This window comes from Triturus cristatus, chromosome 6 (genome assembly GCF_964204655.1).
Source record: "Triturus cristatus chromosome 6, aTriCri1.1, whole genome shotgun sequence".
In the NCBI taxonomy this organism is placed as follows: Eukaryota; Metazoa; Chordata; class Amphibia; order Caudata; family Salamandridae; genus Triturus; species Triturus cristatus.
The window spans coordinates 1,621,370,371-1,621,393,625 of NC_140589.1; the positions used below are offsets into that span (position 1 = coordinate 1,621,370,371).

At 44.2% G+C, this 23,255-nt stretch overlaps 1 protein-coding gene across 1 annotated transcript in view; it reads left to right on the forward strand.

The window, feature by feature from the left end:
• SRBD1 (S1 RNA binding domain 1) overlaps positions 1 to 23,255 on the forward strand; it is a 721,551-nt gene that overhangs the window by 160,741 nt on the left and 537,555 nt on the right. Inside the window, exons 3-4 of the mRNA XM_085612769.1 lie at positions 696 to 858; positions 16,443 to 16,580. Of these exons, the coding sequence (XP_085468895.1) occupies positions 696 to 858; positions 16,443 to 16,580 (301 nt within the window). The remainder of the gene's footprint in view (positions 1 to 695; positions 859 to 16,442; positions 16,581 to 23,255) is intronic.

Sequence of the window (23,255 nt, forward strand, 5' to 3'; positions counted from 1 at the left end):
CCTCAGGCCCACCTCCAGGGAGGAATCGCTTGGGTATCTATTCTAAGTTAAGGAATCTATGGCTCGAAGTCTCTGTCAGATAAACAAGTTACTTACCCGAATGAATCCACCTACCTGCGTGCAGGAGTACTGTTCATGAAAAATTTCTGGATCCAGCCTGACTCCTGGGGATAATTCTGTGGTAAGAATTCTGCTGCTAGATAGATCCTCTACCAGATAAAGCGTTACCAAAGGCAAGTAACTTGTTCGCTAGTAATGTAGTGCTGAAATATTTTTTATTTGTTGTATGTTGTCGAAATCCAAATGTTTTTACCAACAGGAGGACACTTTAATTTGCATATTGTTTAAGAAAGAACCTTTGTTCTTTTCCAGGCTACTATACCTACATTTTGAAAGTAAGCTCACTAAAACTGCAGTATTCTGCACAAATGATGTGACCTGTGTATGGCTCAGCCCTAATCTGGTGCACCAGGTTTATCACTGCATAACTGTTTAATGATCGTTAGTGAAATCTATTTACTTGTAGCAAACATGAGTGTATGGAATTTACTACCAATACACAAGGTTCTCTATGAGAGGTGATGGGTGGAAGTAATGCTATAGAATATGCAATACGATTGATGCATGTAAAAGTAAATCTTACAAAAATAACAACTGGTTCCATAATTTGATAAATTGTTTCTGATTGATCTCAGGTCCTCAGACTCCGATTCCCCTGAAGATGACGATGAGTGGGAACCAGAAAAAAAGAAAGTTGCAATTAAGAAAAAAACTACTGTATCAAAAGTTAAAAAACCAAGAGCACCAGCAAAGAAAACACCAGTGAAAAGGAAACCTGCTGCTGCCAAAAACAGAAAAGTAAGGTTATTCTAAATAAAAGGTATTTTAGATTTACAAGAAAGGAATCTCATTTTAGATTCTTTATCAGAGTTATCTTCAGTGTTCTATATGGTAAACCCTTTGAGTCTTTCAGCCACGTAGTTCTGTGAATTTTTATTTTGTTCAATATTGTGATGGCTATGCCTATGACTAACACTTTTGTAATGTTTTGGATGTTTCAATGTAATTAATTTTAGATGAGCCTTCCACACAACATTCATGACTCACCTGATTATCAAAGCGCCCCTGCTTGAATGTACTTAAACTATTTAATACTCGCAGGATGAAAGTTCTGCAGGCACTGGAGGTCTTTAAGCAATCTGATTTAAGTATTAAAGAATTGTATGCTGAGTATTCCAAAATATCTTTCTTGACGCGTTAAGGTTTAATATCCTATGTTAAAATGTGTACATTAAAAACTGCTATTCTGAATGGCCTATTGAGTTATTGTCACCTCAATACAACAAACCTTACATTGCCTTAAGTCATCAAGAAAGTGTAATTCAAAGTGCTATTGTAATGGGGTTTCTATTGCAATGAGTAGTTTTCAGCTCTAGCTTCCATTGTCCATGTTGCTTAATGTACTTTGTTAATGCGCTGCTTCATAAATCAAAACCTAACACTAACATACTGTTTCCGAGTGTGGAACATTAACTTTTCGTCCTGATCTGCTTTTGACCTCTACGTATAGGTTCTCAAAGGGGTTAAACCCATTTTGCACCGGTAAGTTGTAAATGATGACACTGTCTTGCTGTCTCAGGTTCTGCTGTCCTCATTGCCCTTGTTTGTTCTTCCGATATCTGAAGTAGTACCTCATTGCCCTTGTTTGTTCTTCCGATATCTGAAGTAGTAATAGGGAGCCTGCTAAATCCCTCTTTTTCCCACTCCCTGGACTACTTTCAACATGGCAAATTATTTGATATCTCTAAGAGTCCGTTAGGGTGTGCTTCTTCCCAGCCCCTGGTCTATAGTCCTTCTTACGTTCCGGTACCGCTTCCTAAACTGGGGCTTCTCAATCTCCTCATCCATTATTTAGCTGCCCATTAGATATGATCTGAGACCTGCAGTGAGTGAATTTTGGGGGAAACTAAATAAGAAATAACACTGGAGACCACTCCCATTATTGCATTGTTTTATACATTAATATCTGCTCACACATTAGTACTGTAAGCGACATATGCGTGTCAAGCGTACTTTTTATTGGTAGATCCCATGGATTACAAGAAGTCATGCAATTCTATTTTGTAGCCTAGTGGGTGTCCAGGCTTTTGTTAGTTTGGTAATTTTATATTACCTCCTCAAACCATTTTATCGTGCCAATAGTACAGATGATGGGGAGCGACTTAAGGTGATCATTCATCCAGGGGAGGTGGCTTCTGTAGGAAAGAGTTAAGCAGAGTTTTTCCTTCTTCTCAAGACTTCTGTCTGGATCCTGGTATTTTCTGTCAAGTGTGTCAAAGGTTTGGCACTCCTCATATAGACCTCTTTACCACCTCAGAAGAGAACACTTTTTTTCCAATGTTTCTGTCCAGGTACCTGGATCCAGATTGATGGGGAATAGATGCTCTCATCCACCCTTGGCCTCCCGTTCTTCTGTATACCTTCCCTCCGCTTTTCTTTGATACCCAGACTTCAGGATGAGAAAGCGGATCTCATTTTGGTGACTCTCTTTTGGCAAAGAATGGAATGGTTTCTCTTGTTGAGACTAATGGCAAAGCCGAACGAATGGACAGGTCATGTCTCCTCAGGTCTCCTATTCTTCCTCTGGACACAATCAAGAGGATGTGTTTGATAATATGGTTATTGAGAGAAAGGGTTTGAAATTGCAGGGTTTTCTTCACCAGTGGCAAGTTGCATATAGCAGTTGAGGAGACTCTCCACTAGGAAATCGGAAGATCATCATTGGCCGCCTTTTTTTTTTAAAGAAAAGGAGCTGGGATGGATCTTTGAACCCCACTAATTGTGATTCCTCTTGTATCCCGCAGTTTTTGCAGGATGAGTTTCAGAAGCGTTTGGCTGTTGCTACTTTAAGTGTTCAACTGGCTGCAGTTAAGAGTTAGGGCTCTGTGGGTCATTCCCAAGTTTGATTCCTTGGGTGGTAGGCTAGGCTTTTCAAGGAATTTCCCTGATGCGACCTGATATCAAATCCTCCACCTCTTCATGAGCCTTGCCTTTGGTCCTTAAAGCTTTACAGTCTCATACCTTTGAGCCCTTAGACAGTGTGGATTTGAAACACTTATCTTTGAAAGTATTCTTTTGGTGGTCGCAACATTTGCTCTTAGACTAGGCGAGTTAGGGTCTTTATCTATCAGGCCCCACTTATTTAAGACCTACTAGCTCTTAAGTTGGGTCCTGGTTTTATTCAGAAAGTTTTGTCCTCCTTCCATCAGGAACAAGAAATAACTCTGCCCTCTTTCTTTCCAGCACCCTCCACTGCTGAGGAAGAGGCCTTACACACCTAAGATGTGTTGAGGGCGGTGCACATCTATTTGTCCAGATCACATGATTTTAGACAATAAGAGAATTTGTTTGTCTATTTGGTGTTCTCAGTCATGGACAGAGGGCTTCTACCCTGCGTAGGTGGATTAAATAATTGATTTCTATTGCCTATTGTACACAAAATGTGCAGGTGCAGAGTGGAGTTTAGGGAAGATCCACTCGTGGAATGGCAGCTTCCTGGGCGGAGGCTGATGGAGCTTCTGTTCTGTACATTTCTAAAGTAGCCACTTGGGCCACTCCATCTACTTTTGTCTCTCATTATAGGTTGCATTTGGGAAGTACAGATTCCTCAGACTTTGGTTCTAGGATTTTGGCTGTTGCTATTTCTTAAACAATTTTTACTTTATAGTTTGCAATAAAACAGATTTTGTTTGCCATAACCAAGAGTTTGCCTGATTTATTGAGGATTCAGGTTCTTTCTCAGCTATTGTATCTTCATAGGACCAAGTAGTGGTACGAGGAAATCGGTTAAGGAGGTAATGATTCAATTTATCACCGGTAATCTTATTTACTCTGAATACCTTTCTTCTTGTACCATTACTTGCGTCTTTCCCAGCCAGTACCCATTTCACATCTGAACCCCCCTTTTCAGCTTGGGAAGATGCAAAATGTGTTTTGGACTCTGACCCTGTTTATCAACAGAATGGTGGTAAGGGCTTGGGGAGGGACAGAGAGAAAGTTTTTCTTTACACCTTCTGGTTTGTTCGAGCTAGGTCATGTGTTTCCTGGGAAGAGGTTGGACATGTCAAAGGAGTAAGTATTGGTATGAGAAAAAAGGTATTCAAAGTAATGAATATTACTGATAAGTAATTGCATCATTTCATGCACTCACATTCCAAAACCTTGCAGAGGCAATATGAATCACGCAACCGTGAATTCTCCAGTTTGTTTACTCTTCAAAAATGTTTGGTATTGGTAGCATTCCCTAGGTGCTATAAATTAAATACCTCCAGCAAGCCCTATCTTGAATACGAAAAATGCGTGTTCGAGGCATATGAGCTGCAGATTACACACTTTTGCATAGATCGCCATCTGGTGTTGGGCCCGGATGTTTGCAGTTTGTTTTTCCTCTTGGAAAGTCTTTGGAAGTCACGAGGTCGTTGACTTCTCCTTTGGATCGTATTGCGCATGGGCTTCGGCTCCATCTTCAGATTGTTTTTTTCCGCCATCGGGCTCGGATGTGATCTTCGCGCTCCGGTTCCGAACAGCTTCCAGTTCGACGGTCGACGCGCAATCCTCACCTTAAACCGCAGCATTTTTTCGATCGCGATCTCCCCCACTCGACGTGCCTTCTCATCGGCACGGACCTTCAGTTCCAGTCGTCGACGGCGGCCTTCGGGCCTCTCCAAGCTTCGGTCCTGGCTAATGGAAAGGACTCCATTTAAAAAGTGCCCTCGATGTGGGTCCAAATTCCCCCACACCGATCTCCATGAGGTATGCAATCTCTGCCTCTCCCCTGAACACGAGGCTCGAGTCTGTCCGGCGTGTAAGTCCTTCCGGTCCAAAAAGACTATTCGGGACCGAAGAGCCAGAAGAACTATGGCGCACTCCTCGATGACGATTCCGGACGACATCTTCGGAGAAGGCATCAATGCTCCAGAGCAGTACACTGAAGACGGCCTCGTCAGCGCTTCCGAGGCCGACGACTCAGATGTGGAGGACATCACCCCGGCGCAGAGGGTCGTGAGTACTGATCCCCCCCCCCCCACACCCCTGCTGGCACCGAAAAAGGCTCCGGTCACGCCTTCGCCTCCTGGCCTAGGCAAGACCAAGGACACTTCTTCCAACACCCAGCCTTCGGGCCCGGTGACGAAGCCAAGCAAGCCTTCCGGCGGCTCGGGCTCGAGCCAGCCTACTCCCGGTACCGATAAACACGCTTCGGCGCCGAAATAGAAGCCGATCCCCATATCGACACCGAGCTCTGCACCGAAGCACTCGGGGTCGAAACCCAGCTCCTCGGCACCGACAACACCTTCGGTGCCGACCAAAGCACACAAGGCCACCGGCACCGACACTTCGAGGCTGAAATCCAACTCGGCGCCGACCAAGCGTCTGGAGGTTCCCAAACCAGTTTCCAAACAAAGAACCGGCACAGAAAAGCCTAAAAAGCCAACGGCTCCGATTCCTTCGGCGCCGACGGACAGACCAGCCTCACCGGACTTATTTACACCGGATCCCTTGCAGAAAACACTCACCAAGGATCAAAAAACTGGACATTTGACACTTTCTTCCAAAAAGAGACATTTGGAGAAGCCTGCTCCACCTCCACCTCCAAAAAGGAAGGACTCTGCTACCTCCCCGTTCAGAATACCTTCCCCACCTCCTCCACCTCCACCCACCCCCGCCTTCTCCACCCCATCCTCATCTTTCTCCACAAGATGATGATCACGGGGACCCATATGATGACATAGGGGATGTCCCCCAGGACCTACCCGCAGGATCCCCAGACCCATGGGGCGACTACAATATACCTGATATCCCCAACGTCCCACAAGATGACCTTTACCCATCCAGGCCATCTCCACCAGAGGACTCATTGGGGCTCCACCACCTACTACAAAGGGAGCACACTATCACGGGGTAGACTTACATACCGACCCCGTGGAGGAAGATTTCCTCCTCGACACGTTCGACACCACACATAGGTCTACCTCCATATTACCTATGCTTAAAGGAGTGGTAAAGCATGCGCCAGAGGTTTTTAAGGACCCAGTTAGAGCCAGGGTCATTAACCTACGCATCGAGAAAAAATACAAACTGCCCCTACAGATCCCTCCTACATCAGAGGGCCAGCGCCACTAGACTCTCTAGTTGTATCCACTGCACGTAAAAGGGCAAATTCCCAGGCGTCAGGCGAAGCACCACTACCTGACAAAGAGTCAAAGCTACTGGATGCATCAGGGAAACGCACTGCGTCTCAACCAGCCAATATGTGGCGTATCGCCAATACTCAAGCCCTATTGGCCAGATACAACAGGGCACATTATGACGAGTTTGAGAGCATAATGCACCACCTCCCTGAGAAATATAAAGCTAGGGCCAACAAACTACTTCAAGAGGGTAAGACTATCACAAACACCTCTATACGCTGTGCTTTAGATGCAGCAGACACAGCTTCCAGGGCCATCAATACAAGCGTCCTCCTCCGTCGCCATGCTTGGCTGAGAATATCAGGGTTTAAACCGGAGGTACAAGCCTCCATTCTTAACCATCCCTTTGACCAGGAACATCTTTTTGGCCCAAAGGTAGATGAGGCCCTAGAAAAAATGAAGAAAGATACGGATACGGCGAAGTCCATGGGAGCCTTACAGTCACACCCTCCTAGACGCTCCTTTCGCCGCTCTTCTTTTCGCAGTACATCTAGAGGCTACTCCTCAGATACCGCTTCCACCTCGTACAAATCCCCCACTCAGTCCACCTTCACGAGGGGTTATCAAAGAGGCGGCTATAGGGGTAACAATAATAAAGGCAGAGGCAAAACAAACAACGCCCGCTCTGCCACAACGCCTACCCAATGACTTCCCCCCCACTCCCCCCAAACCATTCCACTCCGGTCGGGGGCAGACTCCAACATTTCCTTCCCGTCTGGGCTACCATCACCTCAGACAAATGGGTGACACAAATAATTCAAGCAGGCTACTGCCTAGAACTAATATCTACCCCCCCAAACATTCCACCCAGGCAGCGCCCAATGTCACAAGAACATTTAATACTCCTGAAGCAGGAGGTAGTCTCCTTCCTACAAAAACAGGCAATAGAACCCGTTCCTACCAACCAACAAAACATGGGAGTCTACTCCCTATATTTTCTCATACCAAAAAGGGACGAGACTCTGCGGGCCATCCTAGATCTCCGGCCCCTAAACACGTACATACACTCCGACCATTTTCATATGGTAACGCTTCAGCAGGTACTTCCGCTCCTCTCCCAAAACGACTTTTTGACCACCCTAGATCTAAAAGATGCGTATTTTCTCATTCCGGTGCACAAAGCTCACCGCAAGTACCTCAGATTAGTAGTGGACGGACAACACTTCCAATTCAAGGTGCCAATAGCGCCAAGAGTATTCACCAAGTGCCTAGCAGTGGTAGCAGCACATTTACGAAGACAACACATCCACGTCTTCCCATACTTAGACGACTGGCTAATAAAAGCCGGGTCGTACAATCAGTGTGTTCAACACACATCTACCACCATTCAATTACTCCACCAGCTGGGCTTCACAGTAAACCACCAGAAGTCCCATCTCCAGCCATCCCACATAAAACAATACCTCGGTGCCACCATAGACACCTCACGAGCACTAGCCTACCCCAATCCGGCCAGAAGTGCAAACATTCAAGCTCTACGTGCACAATTCGCACTACAACACTCCCTTCCAGCTCAAGTGTTTATGCAACTAATAGGGATGATGGCCTCTTGCATTTTCATAGTGCCTCATGCAAGACTCCAGATGCGTCCTCTCCAAGAGTGCTTAGCGCGCCAATGGAACCAGGACCAGGGTCAATTAGCAGATCTGGTGTTGGTAGACGGTCGCACCCATCGCTCTCTGCAGTGGTGGAACACCACAAACCGTTCCAAAGGATCCGGGTTCCTGTACCCGGTTCTCCAAATAATACTAACGACGGACGCATCGCTCTCCGGCTGGGGAGCTCATCTATTACACCTCACAGTGCAGGGCACATGGACGCCGCAACAAAAGTTACTCCATATCAACCATCTGGAGTTACTGGCTATCTTTCTAGCCCTGAAATCCTTTCAACCACGGATTTCAGGCAAGGCAGTCCTCATTCGCACAGACAACATGACGGCCATGTATTACATTCAAAAACAAGGCGGCACACACTCTCCACAGCTCTCTCAATTAGCACAGAGCATATGGAGATGGGCAATTCCCCACAAAATCTTTCTCCTAGCTCAACATGTCCCAGGAATCCAAAACACCGTGGCAGATCTGCTCAGCAGACAGACACAACAGATCCACGAGTGGGAACTTCACCCACAGGTTCTTCATCCGTTCTTTCAAATGTGGGGGCATCCACAGATAGACCTATTCGCCACCCACGAAAACACAAAATGCCCAAGCTTCGCCGCCAGATACCCACACCCATTGTCCAAAGGAAATGCGATATGGATGAACTGGTCAGGCAAATTTGCGTACGCTTTTCCGCCTCTCCCACTCATTCCATGAGTGGTGCGAAAGCTACAACAGCACTCCCTCACACTGATCCTAGTAGCTCCAACGTGGGCCAGACAACCGTGGTACACCACGCTGCTGGAACTCTCGGTAGTACCACACCAAAAGCTACACCTCTCACCATGTCTCCTAACCCAGAACCATGGAGAGATCAGGCACCCGGACCCAGCGCAGCTCAACCTTGCGATCTGGCTCCTGAAATCCTAGAATTTTGGTACCTAAACCTTCCCCCTGACTGTATGAACGTCATCAAAGAAGCTAGACACCCTACCACTAGAGCCTGCTACGCTGCCAAGTGGAAAAGATTTGTTGTTTATTGCCATAACAACACAATCAATCCTCTATAAGTGTCTATACAACACATCATATGCTACTTACTCCAACTACAAAGGTGTAATCTAGCCTATACATCCATTCAGTTACACCTCGCAGCAATTGCAGCTTACTTACAAAACAGGCAGCACCTATCACTTTTCAGAGTACCTGCCATTAAAGCCTTCATGGAAGGCCTCAAAAGAATAATTCCCCCCAGAGTACCACCCTCACCTGTGTGGAACTTAAATATCGTACTCACAAGGCTCATGGGGCCTCCCTTCGAACCCTTGCATAAATGCGAACTGCAATTCCTCACATGGAAAACAGCTTTCCTAGTAGCCATCACTTCCCTTAGAAGGGTCAGTGAGATACAAGCACTTACCATACAAGAACCTTTTCTTCAAATGCACCAGAACAAGGTTGTTCTCCGTACCATCCCAAAATTCCTACCTAAAGTCATTTCCCCTTTTCACCTAAACCAATCTGTAGAATTACCAGTATTTTTCTTGCAACCTCAGACCATTGCAGAAAGGGCTCTGCACACGCTAGATGTCAAACGAGCCTTACTTTACTATATTCAAAGAACACAACCTTTCAGAAAGACCAAACAACTGTTTGTCTCTTTCTCTCCACCACACAAGGGCAACCCCATCTCAAAATCAGGGATAGCTAGGTGGATTGTAAAATGCATCCAGATTTGCTACCACAAAGCAAAACGAACGCTTTCCGTTCCCCCTAAAGCCCATTCTACATGAAAGATAGGGGCTTCCATGGCTTTTCTAGGGAACATTCCACTAGATGATATCTGCAAAGCAGCTACATGGTCAACACCGCACACTTTCACTAAACACTACTGTGTAGATGTGCAAACCAAGCAACAAGCTAGTGTGGGCCAGGCTGTACTAAAAACACTATTTCAAACCACTGCAACAGATACCGGTGGTCGCCGCTAAGGTGGGAACTGCTATATAGTCTATGCAAAAGTGTGTAATCTGCAGCTCATATGCCTCGAACGGAATATGCTACTTACCAGTATGCATCTGTTCTTGGCATATAGAGCTGCAGACCTACACACGCCCACCCGGCTACCTGTATCTGTTCCAGTCTATCTTATTTAGATACAACACACATGGGTTTCTTCACTGTTGTTACTGCGCTCCATCTTTTCCTGCTGGCGAAAAACAATCTGAGGATGGAGCCGAAGCCCATGCGCAATACGATCCAAAGGAGGAGTCACCGACCTCGTGACTTCTAAAGACTTTCCAAGAGGAAAAACAAACTGCAAACATCCGGGCCCAACACCAGATGGCAATCTATGCAAAAGTGTGTAGATCTGCAGCTCTACATGCCAAGAACAGATGCATACTGGTAAGTAGCATATTCCTTTTTGCTCAAATCAGACTGTACCTGGCTGTAAATCTGGCCACACTTGTCCTGTTATCAATGGGCAATAGATTTAGAGTGGGAAAATGGGATGATGTCACCTGTATGAAACTAGGTTATTATTTTAAGAGGAGCCTTACCTTACCAACTAAATAAAAACAATCCAGTTAGATCACAACACAGTTCCCTACCCCTAGTGGCAATGGTATATGCAACAGGCAATTCCCCAAAGGAATGTGTGTTGAGTTCAGGCAAAAGAACACAAGTGAATTGCCCAACCGAATTAGAAATCTAAAGAAAAAACTTATCGTCAAGAAGGGCACAAAACATTTGACAATTAATAAGGTACCCTTACATGGGGTGTGTTAGTGTTCACCTTGACCAAAAATCAGTACCAGGGATGCAGATATCCATGCATCTGGGGCACTTTGGGTAGGGGTACACGTCAAGCACTGTTCAGGGAACTTTTCTGTCCGAACACCTGCTAATGATGGGTTGTTGCAATAGTAATCTTGTTCAGTACGAGAGGAACTGCACATTTGGACGTTTGGTGTATGGTGTATTTGGAGGAGCCAGTGGGGTGAAGGTATCATCTGTGGGATTATGACTGAACACGTCTAAGTCAGCGTTCTCTCTACACCGTAACAATCTTGTAGTGCTGTGGAGTCTCATTCAACTCTCCTCTCTCCATAAGATGCATTCCACTCCTCAGTTCCATATTACATGGGAATATTCCACAACGCTACACTAAGCATAGACGGATAGGGGCCACCCCAATTGCCCTTAGTGCACTGCATGTTTGTGGCACACCTGGTGCTAAATCATTCGTAGATGACCCGATTCGGGTTCTTTTCAGCCTGTTTAAACTGAGGAGCTCTTTCCGGATACTCTGCCTCATGGAGGTCCAGCATATGGACCATAGGCCAGACCTAAAGGATTTCTTGCCTGGCGTCCTAGAATTGCTTTCCACCCCACAGAGACTGGCCATCTGCTTACTTGTATGTCTCTCCTAGGACCCTTGCACCATCTGAGAAAAGCAACTAGTTTAACTGCAGGTAACCCACACCCATGTCCTGCTACAACAGAGCAAGCTCACTACCCATTCTTGTCTCTGTACACCAAGTGACAGAGGGGGACATTGAGAAAATGTACCCGGCATCCTGGAGCCTTGACTGACCTTGAAATTTCAAATGAGCTCTCATCGAGACTTCCAGAGCAGCTTGGAATTCCTTACATGGAGTCACAGCCTGAAATGACACCTTTTGTTTATTTTAAGTACAAAATGTCACCAATTGCACTGACATTTTGCACCACCTATGTGTGCGTGGTGAATGGTTCGTTCATAATTTCTCACACCCCTAATTACAATTTTGCACAAACCTAATCACAGCCAGGCTATCATGATGCTCTCTAAAGCTTTATATTTTTATTTGTGGGCGATCTAAGTGCACGCTGCAGCCAGCATATCAGATTTGAACTTTTATGCCATTGGTTCAGATTCTTAGTCAACCTACAAAAACAGCCTTTCTAGAAGTTTAAATATGCTAATTGGGTGAATATAGTTTTAGATTACAGTTTTAAGGACAGAGCAAACCCACTGTTGCACCAAATGAAACAGTTACATTGTACAGTCATGCTACAGATAAATGCAGGAAAACCAATTTGTGCACACTGTCCTCCAGCTTCTAGGGCATTGTGAGTAGGGGAAATGTGTGCAAGCCGAAGAGACTAGCTGTTACTGAATTCTGTTGGACTTTTACATTTCAAAATTGTATTTTGTGAGGCTGCAATTTGCTAATAACTGCCTCCTGGTCGCACCCAACAGATTTCAGTAAAAACTAACCCAACATATCTGCAGTTTTGACCTTTTCTCATCCTTTGAAGTGTGGCAACTGGCGTGACTAGAGGGCAGCTTTAATTGGAAGAAGTAGGAGAATGTCAGATGAAATTAATTTTATTGGCAGTGTCTTTCAGTAGGTGTTCAGATATAATTTTTAGGGGAAGCCTTATTTTTTACTCGGTGTATTGTAATAGGTCATTATACGTCCTGTGTAGTTGGTGGTTGTGTGCAACATAGTGCAGTTTGTAGGGAATTGAGGGTAGGACAGCCTTGTACATGAAGCAAAAATCACACCTTCATTAATTTCTTTGTATGTGTGTATTACTAAATTGTTGAATTTGTTTTACTTTACCCGAGTGCTCACTTGTCCTGGTGTGATGTACCCACTTGCATTAATGTTTAAATGCCATAAATGGATACACCATATCTACTGCTTTTGGCTAAAAGCTGTATCAGGCGACATCGTTTTTACATATGGGACTGCTGCTTGGGGTAATCTTCCTTGTAAGCATTTAAATTCATTATGATTGTAAAGCTGGTACCCTATATTAATATCTTTTTAGGAAACCCCATACAACGGCACAGAGTGGTTCTTGTTCTCAGTTTTTTGCTGGTGGATAAATGATAGTGATGTGATCACAATATTGTATGTTTTTAAAATATGGCTCACCTGCCCTGGTATCTGTATTATTGTTTAATTATTTACCAGTGCTCCTTCATGAAGGAGGGTACACAATGAGAAGATATTTGGACTCCTGTCTCCGTTGATGACTCTGGGTAAATTCTAGTTTGTTTATTGCTTCCCTACCCTTTTCACTGGCTAAATGCAAACAAATGAAAAAGAAAGAATGATCACGTAGCATTAAAAAGAAACAGTGCATTTTTCATTTTATTTTCAAAAGAACAGGTGAGTGGTGTTTAAGAAATATTTCACGGACGACGCCCCGCTGATTGTTACGCTGTCACCAAATATAGACTCTATTTCCATGAGACTCAACAGCTGCTTAGCAAAAGTCTCTGACCGGATGGCAGCCAGCTGTCTGAAATTGAATGGTGGTAAAACCAACTTTCTGGTCCTAGGAAATAACCCACCGCTTTGGGATCAGATCATCTGGCCATCTCCCTTAGGAGATCGCCCATCTCCTAAGTCAGAAGTAAAAAGCCTAGGGATGACCCTGGATAGCCAACTAATCCCAGGGCTAATCTTGTCCCGCGTTGGTTATGACCACTCGCTGTATCTAGGCAGTCCAAAATCAGTGATAAATAAACTTCAGATCACTCAAAATGCCGCCGCCTAGATACTGTTAGGTATTCCTAAAACAAAATCGTCTGGCACTATGCTTAAAAAGCTTCAATGGCTGCCCATAAGCTGCAGAGTACAATTTAAAGCACTATGCATTTTAGATCAGGCCGATCTGTTCTGCAGCAAATGGCCATCCCTTTCCATGCTAAGAGGGACCTGCGATCAAAAAATTGTGGGCGGCCTTTTGTCCCCAGAATTAAGAAAGCTTGAAGTAGGGACAGGTTTTTTGCCTACCTTGCACCTAGGCTTCGGAACTCTCTGCCTACCAGCCTCAGATTGGAGGACAATTTTGCGAGGTTCAGGAAAACAATATAAGACATATCTTTTCTCTTAACTCTGTCCTTCTCTCCTTTAATTAACTAACTCCGATCATTACAATAGTGCTGGGAAGCACAATTTGGGTAGCCATGCATTCTATAGTTTCTGTAGAATAGAACAGAATAGAATTTCGTTGAATCAAATTTCAGAAGAAAAGACACTATTTTGACAGCATTTTATGGGCATGTTAAAAATAAATAATGTGTCCAAATGTGGCAAAATTCGGAAAATGTTCAAAAGCATAACTTAATTCCGCAATATTCCCCGTATTGTATACATTGATGTTCCCCTGCCTTGAGTACAAAACTGCATGTTTATCCGGTATCCTGACTTATTATTCTGGTCATGATTTCCCGCTAATCTAAGCAGGCGTGCAATTTATGATGAGAGGTCTGGAACCTGTCTTGTGACCTGGAGGAGTTCACTAATTGTGATCTTAGAACTGACAGTGAACTACTGTCCCTGTTGTGGGTATGGCGCGTAGAGCGTTGGTGGTAGCATTTACTTATTAGGAGTAATCTGTATTGAGACCAGATGTTTTTATCTGGGTCACTTGGGTTGAGGCCTACTGGCCCACCCGTGTAAAGTTCCCTTTCTGTGTGTGTACCTGGGCCTTGCTTGTCTGTATGTGTAGTGAGTGCTGCATATGTATGGCGAGTGGTTGAGTCAGAGTCATGGAAATCAGTGAGACTCATTCAGGATTATGCTCCCAATCAGTGGAAGTCTATTGCTTGCATTCCTATAGCTGGAGGGAAGAAACTAAGACTGAAGTAAAAGAAAAGGAGACATGGCTGCCTTTAGAAATATTTGGACACTTTTGGTTAATAAATAGCTGCTGATTAGTCTTTCTAAGCATTGCCAATTGGTGGATGGTATGGGTGGTGGATGAGACTGCAGGCTCTCTTAGGTAAGGCAAGAAAGTCAACAGATAAGCCCTCCCTTTTTGCCTTTGCCTGATTACCCCTTCAGTTTGGCTGTTGACTGCTAGTTGCAGAAACCTTATACCTCTTTGTGCCTATCTTTTGGGGGCTCCAGTATGAAGACTGCCCCAGTGCGGCCTGCTCTGAGAAGCATCACTCCTGTCTGATTGTGTTTGGAAAACAGTCTGGAGAAAACAGTTGAAAGGAGAACCACCCCAAGCCAGTTCTCAGTTTTAGACACTAGTTCCAAATCTCTTGCCCAGAAGCTGTGCATAAAAGCTGGACCCAAACTACCCCATTTCCAAGTCCTTTATGACAAAGGAAGGGAGTTCTCTGCAGAGTACTCAAATGACAGCTGTGCACGCAGGACTGGTATCTAAAGGGATGTCTAGGAAGTATGATAGTGTAGCTGTTGACCTGCATGAAGGTAGTCTACATTCTTGCCTGCCTGCTAAGAGAGGGATGGGGTCTGCCTGTCTCCGCAGGAGGAGCAAGGCCCTATGCGTTCCTGGTGACTGAGGAAATCCTAGAAGAAGCAGACAGTTTGAGAACGATGTAAGCGAAGCCTAGTTCCTGTGACCCCCTAGTGTCTCACCCGGTTCATGTCAGAAACTGCAACACCGTGCTCCTTATTGTCCTGATCGAGGCAGCATATTCCAGAGTGACAAAGACCCGGAGGAGGGCTACATCTACCAGACTGAGCAGAGATCCCTTTTATCTGCCAGACTGCTGTGGGCCCGTCTGGGTCTACTCCCACTTTTAGGCTGTACTTGGATTGTAAGTAACTTAGACTGCTAGTCGACAAATCGTGGGTCTTATCTGCTCGAAGAAAACTGCATCCCAGAAGGACAGCTATGGCCCAGGCCCATGTCTACTTGATCGAGGCCAGGCTGAGCAACTTGGTGGGCACCCTGTTTGATGTGACCGGCACAACAAGTATGGTGGCTCACTTTGGATCCCTATAAAGTATGCCGGAGGGCAGAGCGGGTACAGAAGGAACAGTTCTTTAGACCCTTGAAGTATATCTTCTATCCAAGGAGGAATAAGATATTGCAAAAGACTGAGAGCAATTGAACCATGGGTCTTCTATTGATTGCATCAGAGCCTAATTCATGTCATTCTGATTGCCAGTGACAACCAGAGCTAAAGAGAATACCCGGGTAAGAGCAGAGATGAAGCGAGGCAGATGCACAGCCTATAAGGAGTGCGATCGTGATGACTGACTTTTATATTCCTTGAAGTGTGTAATATTTAATTGATGTGTAATGTAATTAAAGTACTTTCTTTATTCTACAGGCAAGTTCTCTTCCGGACCTTAACACTATAGTGTCTGTTGGTTGATTGTTGTGTCCTAAGTAGAACCTCCACACTAACTTCCATAAACGCATGTGACTTCTTAACCTCTATACGTTGCGATACGCTGTATGTGGCTCACTTTGAAGAACAATAGTAGGGCAGTTCCTGGGCTGTTGGTAGCAAATCACCTCAACCCCCATGGTTGAGTTCCAGTAGCCCTGGCCTGCCGTATGGCCTGTGAACGGGGTCTGATAAGGATATTTATATATAATTGCCATCTTTGGGACTACAGGCCATTATTTTAGCACTAGCATATTTTATACATAGAAACTGTTAGAAAGGTTTTCATGTGAGCAAACCGAATGCCTTTTCTTTGGTGGTAATATCCGATGTGAAAGCCCTGTAGCAATTATGATACCAGCATGCCTCAGATTATTTGGATGTAGTGATTCAACTTGTTTGTTTTAAACTTGCCATACACTTCTTTTTAAGGGAGGTTTAAAATGTGATGAAGGAAGTGACGGTGCACAGTTTACAAAGCCAGGACAATTATTGACCTGTGAAAATGCAGATAACATACAAGATACTTCTGCTGATGGACAACCAAGACCACAAACTGTCAAAGAAGAGGTATTGTTTACTAATTTACTGATTATTGACAATGGTGGTACTTACTCAAACATGGATGTCATCATAAATAACAAATCAATGCATTACAAAATGTATAATTCTTTCAGCATAACACAACGTTTCTCGATGCAATCTAGATATTATTGTGCATGCATGTCGTTTTGCAGTAGGTCTCTTATGGAACCATTTTTACAACAAACATGTAATCTCAAGTTGTATGTGATGAATGAGGCCTGCTTAACAGTATAATATCGGATAAATATTTACCACTGCAAGGAGCATATTGCTAAGTAGGATCGTCCCTGAGAAACAATCTTTGTGTCTTTCAGACAAGCCTCCTGGCTTTGCCTGCCTCCTAATGTAAGCAGCCATGACTGACAAATACTTCTTTGTTTTAGTAATGTGGATGTTTTTTAAATGGAAAGGATTCTGAAGTTTGGCTTCAAAATGCTTTCTGAAATCACACCCCAAATCATCCTAAAGCATTGTTTGCACTTACGAAAATCTGTGAAAAATATTGTTGTAACCTCTTCTTTCTCAGTAAGAGAGTTTAGTCTTATGATATTTCAGCTTCATCTCAGTACTTTAGTTTTTTTCAGAAAAGAAAATAGGAATAGAATGGTAGTCTTTCTTCTTGACCTTTTCAGATTCTACTTACCGTTCCTAAGAGGTGGAGACACTAGCATGAGTTGGTAGTAATGAGGGATGACCCTTCTGTGATGTGGGAGTGTCTATGTAGGGGAAATTGTAGACAAAGTACCTGCCTCCAACATATTCCTGTTTGAAATGTCAGTCTACCAGTTGAAAAGAGTCGAAATATTTTCCTATTGATGGGGTATGCTGCCCTCAACAATGTGGGTAATGTGGCTCAGTGGAATAATGCACCCATTGCATTAGGCTATGTTCAACTTAAAGGTATTAACTTAGAGGAGGAATGCCACTAATATAAGAGCGATTTGAAAAAAAACGGTGGTTTTCATTGGCATCATAATATCTCAAAATTCATATGATTTCAGAAGCAACAATAGCTATAAACAGTTACTGTGTTAACGGTATAAATTTCAATAGCAACAAAACAATTTCTGAACAAATGCTGGTAATAATATAGCCATCACTCAGTCATTAGTTTTGTGATATTTTGTAGCATATTACTGCAGTATATAGGAATACACAAAGAAAATGATAAAGTGCAGTGTCCCTTGTGAAGAAAGAACCACTAATCTGTATAGCTATAGTTTATATATATTTACAACAAAAAAGGGAATAGAAATGTGTTCCATAAACAACAAACAACCATGTGTACTAATTAAGTCTAAGGATTATGGTGAATCTGTGCCTGTTCCTGAGTTAGGCTTTTAGCAGGTTTGTTTGCGTATTTAATGCCGGTGACGTTTCGATCCTGTTGTGGATATAGGGTCTCATCAAGGCAAATCAATATTGGGACTACCTTGAAATGTCGCCTTCACTGTAGTACACGAACAATACCAGTGAATAGCACCAAAGGTGCTAAAATAATACGTGAAATACTCACTCAGGGACCCAAACAGGATATCCCTCAGTTAACAACACGGGCAGAAAACCTAAATAGGTTAAACTTATTGCAGAGGCCCGAGGACAGGTCTTTTCAATGTCACTGGGTCTTAACAATAATATCCTTGGGATTGGAATCTTAAAGTATTCTCCGAGTTAGCAACTGCGTACAGAGACCGAGCGAGTCGGCCCTGGCTATGGCACCTCGGTCAGAGTCGGTGCCACTGCCTTGTCCCTTGATCAAGAGTTTGTCTATTGTAAAATATGCACTGTTGTTGTAAAAGACGGAAAGATAGACAAAAAGAAGATTCAAGATGGAATAATCTGATAGTAATTAATAGAATACAGACACCAGAAATTGAAGGACTTTAAGCAGCCCCTGAGAGGATATCTACCCTGGTGAAGAATGTCAAAGATGAAGGGAAGGGAAAGAGACAGAGCAGAGGGAACGAAAGACAGGGCAGGAATTGTGTTAAAAGGGGAAAATAATAGATCTTTATTTCAAACACCCAAGGCCAACGACCAGCCTCTATTTTAAATTAACTTAAGTGGGTTAGAATCTCATTTTGATAGTGGTCAGTCCGTTGTGTTTTGTTTAAAAATTAAGTTTCCCCTGACTTACAAGCACACTGGTGTGAGACAAAGAAATAACATGCACAAGAAGAAACATGTAGCCATGCTTTTAGGGCTGAATAAGTTACACCAATTATTGAGGCACACTTATGGATAAAATATTTCTATTTTTATTGTAAAAATATATCTTTGGGTGAGCAAAACTATGTCAGCTTTTTTTTCGAAAATCTTTTTATTCAAAGAATAGCATAAAATACAACAAAAAAAGGTGCAGTACAACGCATCGATCTTAACTTCTAATAATCACGACATACAGTACAGATACAAGTTCAGGCATAGGGTTACCATACAAGACGCACATATCAGTGTTCCATATGTAGATAATTAAAATATTCTCGTCGTCCACCACAAGGGAAGGAGGGAGGCTGACAGGAGTACATAACAAACCTCTACTCTCATTCCATGGGCCCCAGATTTTTGTCCATTTAGACGGGCAACCCCTATTTTCGTAGACCACCCTCTCTGCCTGCATGCACCAATCCATATCCGACTCCCTATCCGGGTATCTGAGTTTGATTCCTCCCCTCCAAGTTCTAGCTATATTGTGCTTCGCCACCATGCAGCCCAAGGCAACCCACTTCTTCTCAGTGCTTGACAGATCCGTGGCATCTCAAATGTTTAGCAGAGACAGCCGGGGGGGAAACGTCTATAGGTGAATTACAGATGCGGGACATACCGGTGATAACCTTCTCCCAATACCTTTGGAGGATCGGGCAGTGCCACCATTGATGTATGTAGGTACCAACCTGCCCACACTTGCGGGGACAATTGGGGGAGTCCAATGCCCCCATCTTGACTAATATCGAGGTAGTGAATACGTTTAAATCTCGAGCGGATCGCTGCATTGCGGGGGCAGGCCAAGGCCTCCCTCCAGTCATCGTCATCCAAGTTCCCCAAGTCGTCGGCCCACTTTGTACGTATGTTCTCCTGAGCGTCTGGAGTATGTTTGAGGATTTTACAGTGGGTCAATGAGATGGCTCTCTCCGGGAGATTGTCATCCAACAATCTGTCTTCCAGTGGTGAGGAGACCGGCAAGTCCGACTTCTTTGGAATAAAAAAAATACATCAGCTTTTATTCAGAATCAAAACATCAAAAATATAATGTTCACAATTTTTAATGTAAAAAAAAGATCTGTTTTAATCAACGTTCATGAGTTGCCTTCACTGCATACATTATCCCAGAAAATGTATGAGTTGGTGTATGAGCTGTAGACTGTGTAACTCCTAGTACTTATCTCACACCAAGAGAGTGAAAGATTTTTTTTAGCTCAGTGGCATTCTCCCAAACACAATAATTATTCACAAAAAAGCAACTAGGCCATGACGAAAACAGAGAAGAAAGAGAAGAACAAGGGTACCAATTGAAGCTCACTAGTCTTCCTGGGGTATTCCAAGATATTGGAATAGTGACATGCGTCATCAACGGCACCTTGCCACACCCTGGTAGGATGATAACACTAGGGTGGACTCAACCAGAAGATGGTCTCTGTGAGTTCTAAGATGAAATAAAACTGGATAAAGCAGGGATCTGGAGAAGAGTAGTGCATAGTGAGTTAAAAATACCTCGCAAGAAATTCTTTTATTAGTAGGGTACTAGGGTAATAATAAAAAAGAGAGTTGTAACTCAGTTAACCTTGATTTTAAGGAATGCCAACACGTGTTGGCCCTCACAACGAGTCCAAAATGGATCTGGGACCTTATTCAGGGCAAAAATCATGTCCCTGCTTGAAAGGACTACACATTCATTCTTTGTAAGTGTAAAAGGCCTGTACCTGAGTTTATGATACATCTGTGAATTCTAACTGAGGGCAGAAAAAGAGAGCTACATATTATCAGAGGCACTAGTGACGTGAAATATATAGTGAACTTCTGGATACCATGTGAAGTTAGTCTTACTTTTCCATTTTACTCTAGACTGTATGACTCTTTAATTAATCTGGTTATATTTCATCTCTAAACAATCTTGGTGATGTGTAAAAATATTCCTTTCCGGCGATTTGATGCACACCTCCCAGTGATCATGTAAAAAGACATGTTTTAGCGAAAAGAGGGTTAACGGCGGACTCCAACGGCTGCACCTCCTTACTTTGTTCCCATAGTATGTAATCTGAAGGTATAGTTAATGATGGTGTGCACACAAACGCCCCTGCATCCGCCGCTAATAGATGCCAGAGCACGGACCTCCATTGATTTACAGAATCGTGTACAGTGCTCTTATCAAGGTGGCACTGGGATTACAATTAGGACTATTAATTTGGGAAATACGACGCTATTATCACTGCTCCTCTCGAGACAGATATTTGTTTATACAGACGGCGGTCATACTATTGGAATACATTCTCAACCTTACATATGCCCTGACGAAGTTCATTTTGAACGAAACGCGTTGGCTGAGACTATGGTTGGACAATTAAAATAAAGATATTTTTCGAGTACAAACAATTGACCACTTGGTGTGATGTATTAACACGTAAATTGGTGGTGCACCGCTCCAAACTTCTTCTGTAAAAAGACATGTGTACTGTTTTTTCCAAAAACAAGGGGAAAACATTGTTCATGCTTTAAAAATGGAGATAACCAACATATTTCTTAACCAGATTATGGGCTAATTAGGCATTATTCGTGGCTGGCACCTGGTGCCATCCTGTTGCCACACTGGTTATAAAGGGAGAGACAATCACAGCTCTTTACAGCTCATCTGAAATTATTAAGGTGGTCACTTGCTTTTTTTCCTGCTACATCACCAGTTTCTCCATGTGGCAAGAAAATCGATACTGTGAGGTACACATCTTTGAGGTCCAACTAGATCATCCAATCGATGGTACAAAGGAGGTCACAAAGAAGATGAATCCCCTCCATCATGAAGTGGCGGTATACCAGCCAATTGTTGAATTCCTGGAGATTGATCACAGGGCGTTGCCCCATCAGTCTTCTGCACCAAAAACAGGAACCCAGAGGAATGTGGAGTGGTAGGACACATTCCTCCCTTGGTCAAGAGCTCCTGAACCCCATGTTGAATGAGAGTAGCCTTCAGGCCGGAGAAGAGGATCAGCGGGGGGGAAAGAGGGACTCCTAGAACTCTTATGTGGAACCCTTGCACCATTTGAAGCACTAAGCATCAGCTTTAAGAGCCCGCCAATTGTCTATGAACTGTGCTAGATGACCCCCCACCTCAAGCAAGTGCATGAATCAATAAGAAAAACTCACTGTGCGAGTTGGCGGCTTCTCTGCCGTGGGGTCCTGTGCACTTGCATCTCCAGCGTGACAGACCTCTGGTAGGGTAAAATCCCCCAAATGGTGATGAATCATGTTATTGGCCTCTCTGGGATGGCTGGCCCCTGCTGGAGGCGGCGTAAGAGGAACGGCCAGCTGAGCGCCCCCTACCACTGCTGACCTCTGGGATAACACACGCATTAAAGATGCTCTTGACAGTCGATTGGGCCTTGTTCAGGAAACTGAACATGGACACAAATTTGCCAAACTTCTTGATGAATAGATCGCCAAAGAGCCCTACCTGGGTGCCCTGACCTGTCTCGGATGTGGCCAATTCCCTTAACTTAGGATCTAATTTAATAAGCAGCAATCTGCACCTCTCTGTGGAAATGACGCAGTTGGCGTTGCATAGAAATATAATCTCTCATTGGGCCCAACTAGATAACACATCTGGAGAAATCGAAGCTCCGGATGCTCTAGCGTCCTCCACCATCTCAAAAGGTTTTACCAAAGGGTCGATAATATCCCAGAGTTTATGTTGGCAGCGCTGCCAGGAGCTTCAATGCTCTTCTTAGGGTCTTTGATGTATTTGGCTAAGAAGGTGTTCATACGAGAGTCTATCTTGGGCATCAACGCCACCTTACCCTCCAAGGAAGGCCAGGGGCATTCCACCATGAGACGGGAGCATACCTCTTGGTCAAGCGGCTTGTGCAGTCTACTGGCCACATACCAGGCCACTTTATCACAGGGTACCCACTCCAAGAAGCGAGGGTGCAATAGCTCCTTGGGCTCTTGAATGTCTGACTAGGCATCCCCAGTGCTTTCGGAGGACTGGGATGGAGAATGGGGCGCCAGGACCGGTCGTGGTCAGAGTCCTTGTATGACTCCACAGGGAAAGTATCAAGACACGACTCGTCTGCAGTTGGAAGGACGGCCACTGCCTCTGGCAGAGGGGGTGGTGTGGCCCCAGAAATGCCATTTAAGCCTGTTGAAGGTTTCCAGATCCCTCCCTGCTGGTTGTGAGCCTTGTGTGGATTCTCAAAAGGGTGGGGTGGGGCAGCAGTCGGCTCTCGAGGTCTTGGAGCCAATGGCACAGGAAGGTCTTACCTCGGTGCGAGGGGTTGTAGCCATCGTTGTGCCATCTACATAAGTCTCTTCTCCATTGCTTCCGAGACCACCCTGACTATGGAGGCGTCCACCGCATCACAGAAGTAATCCGTGACCAGGAAATACGCTACGTCCTCCTTTTCTTCATATTAGTCCCCAAACTCCTCCATGAGGTAAGTATAAACAGCTCTG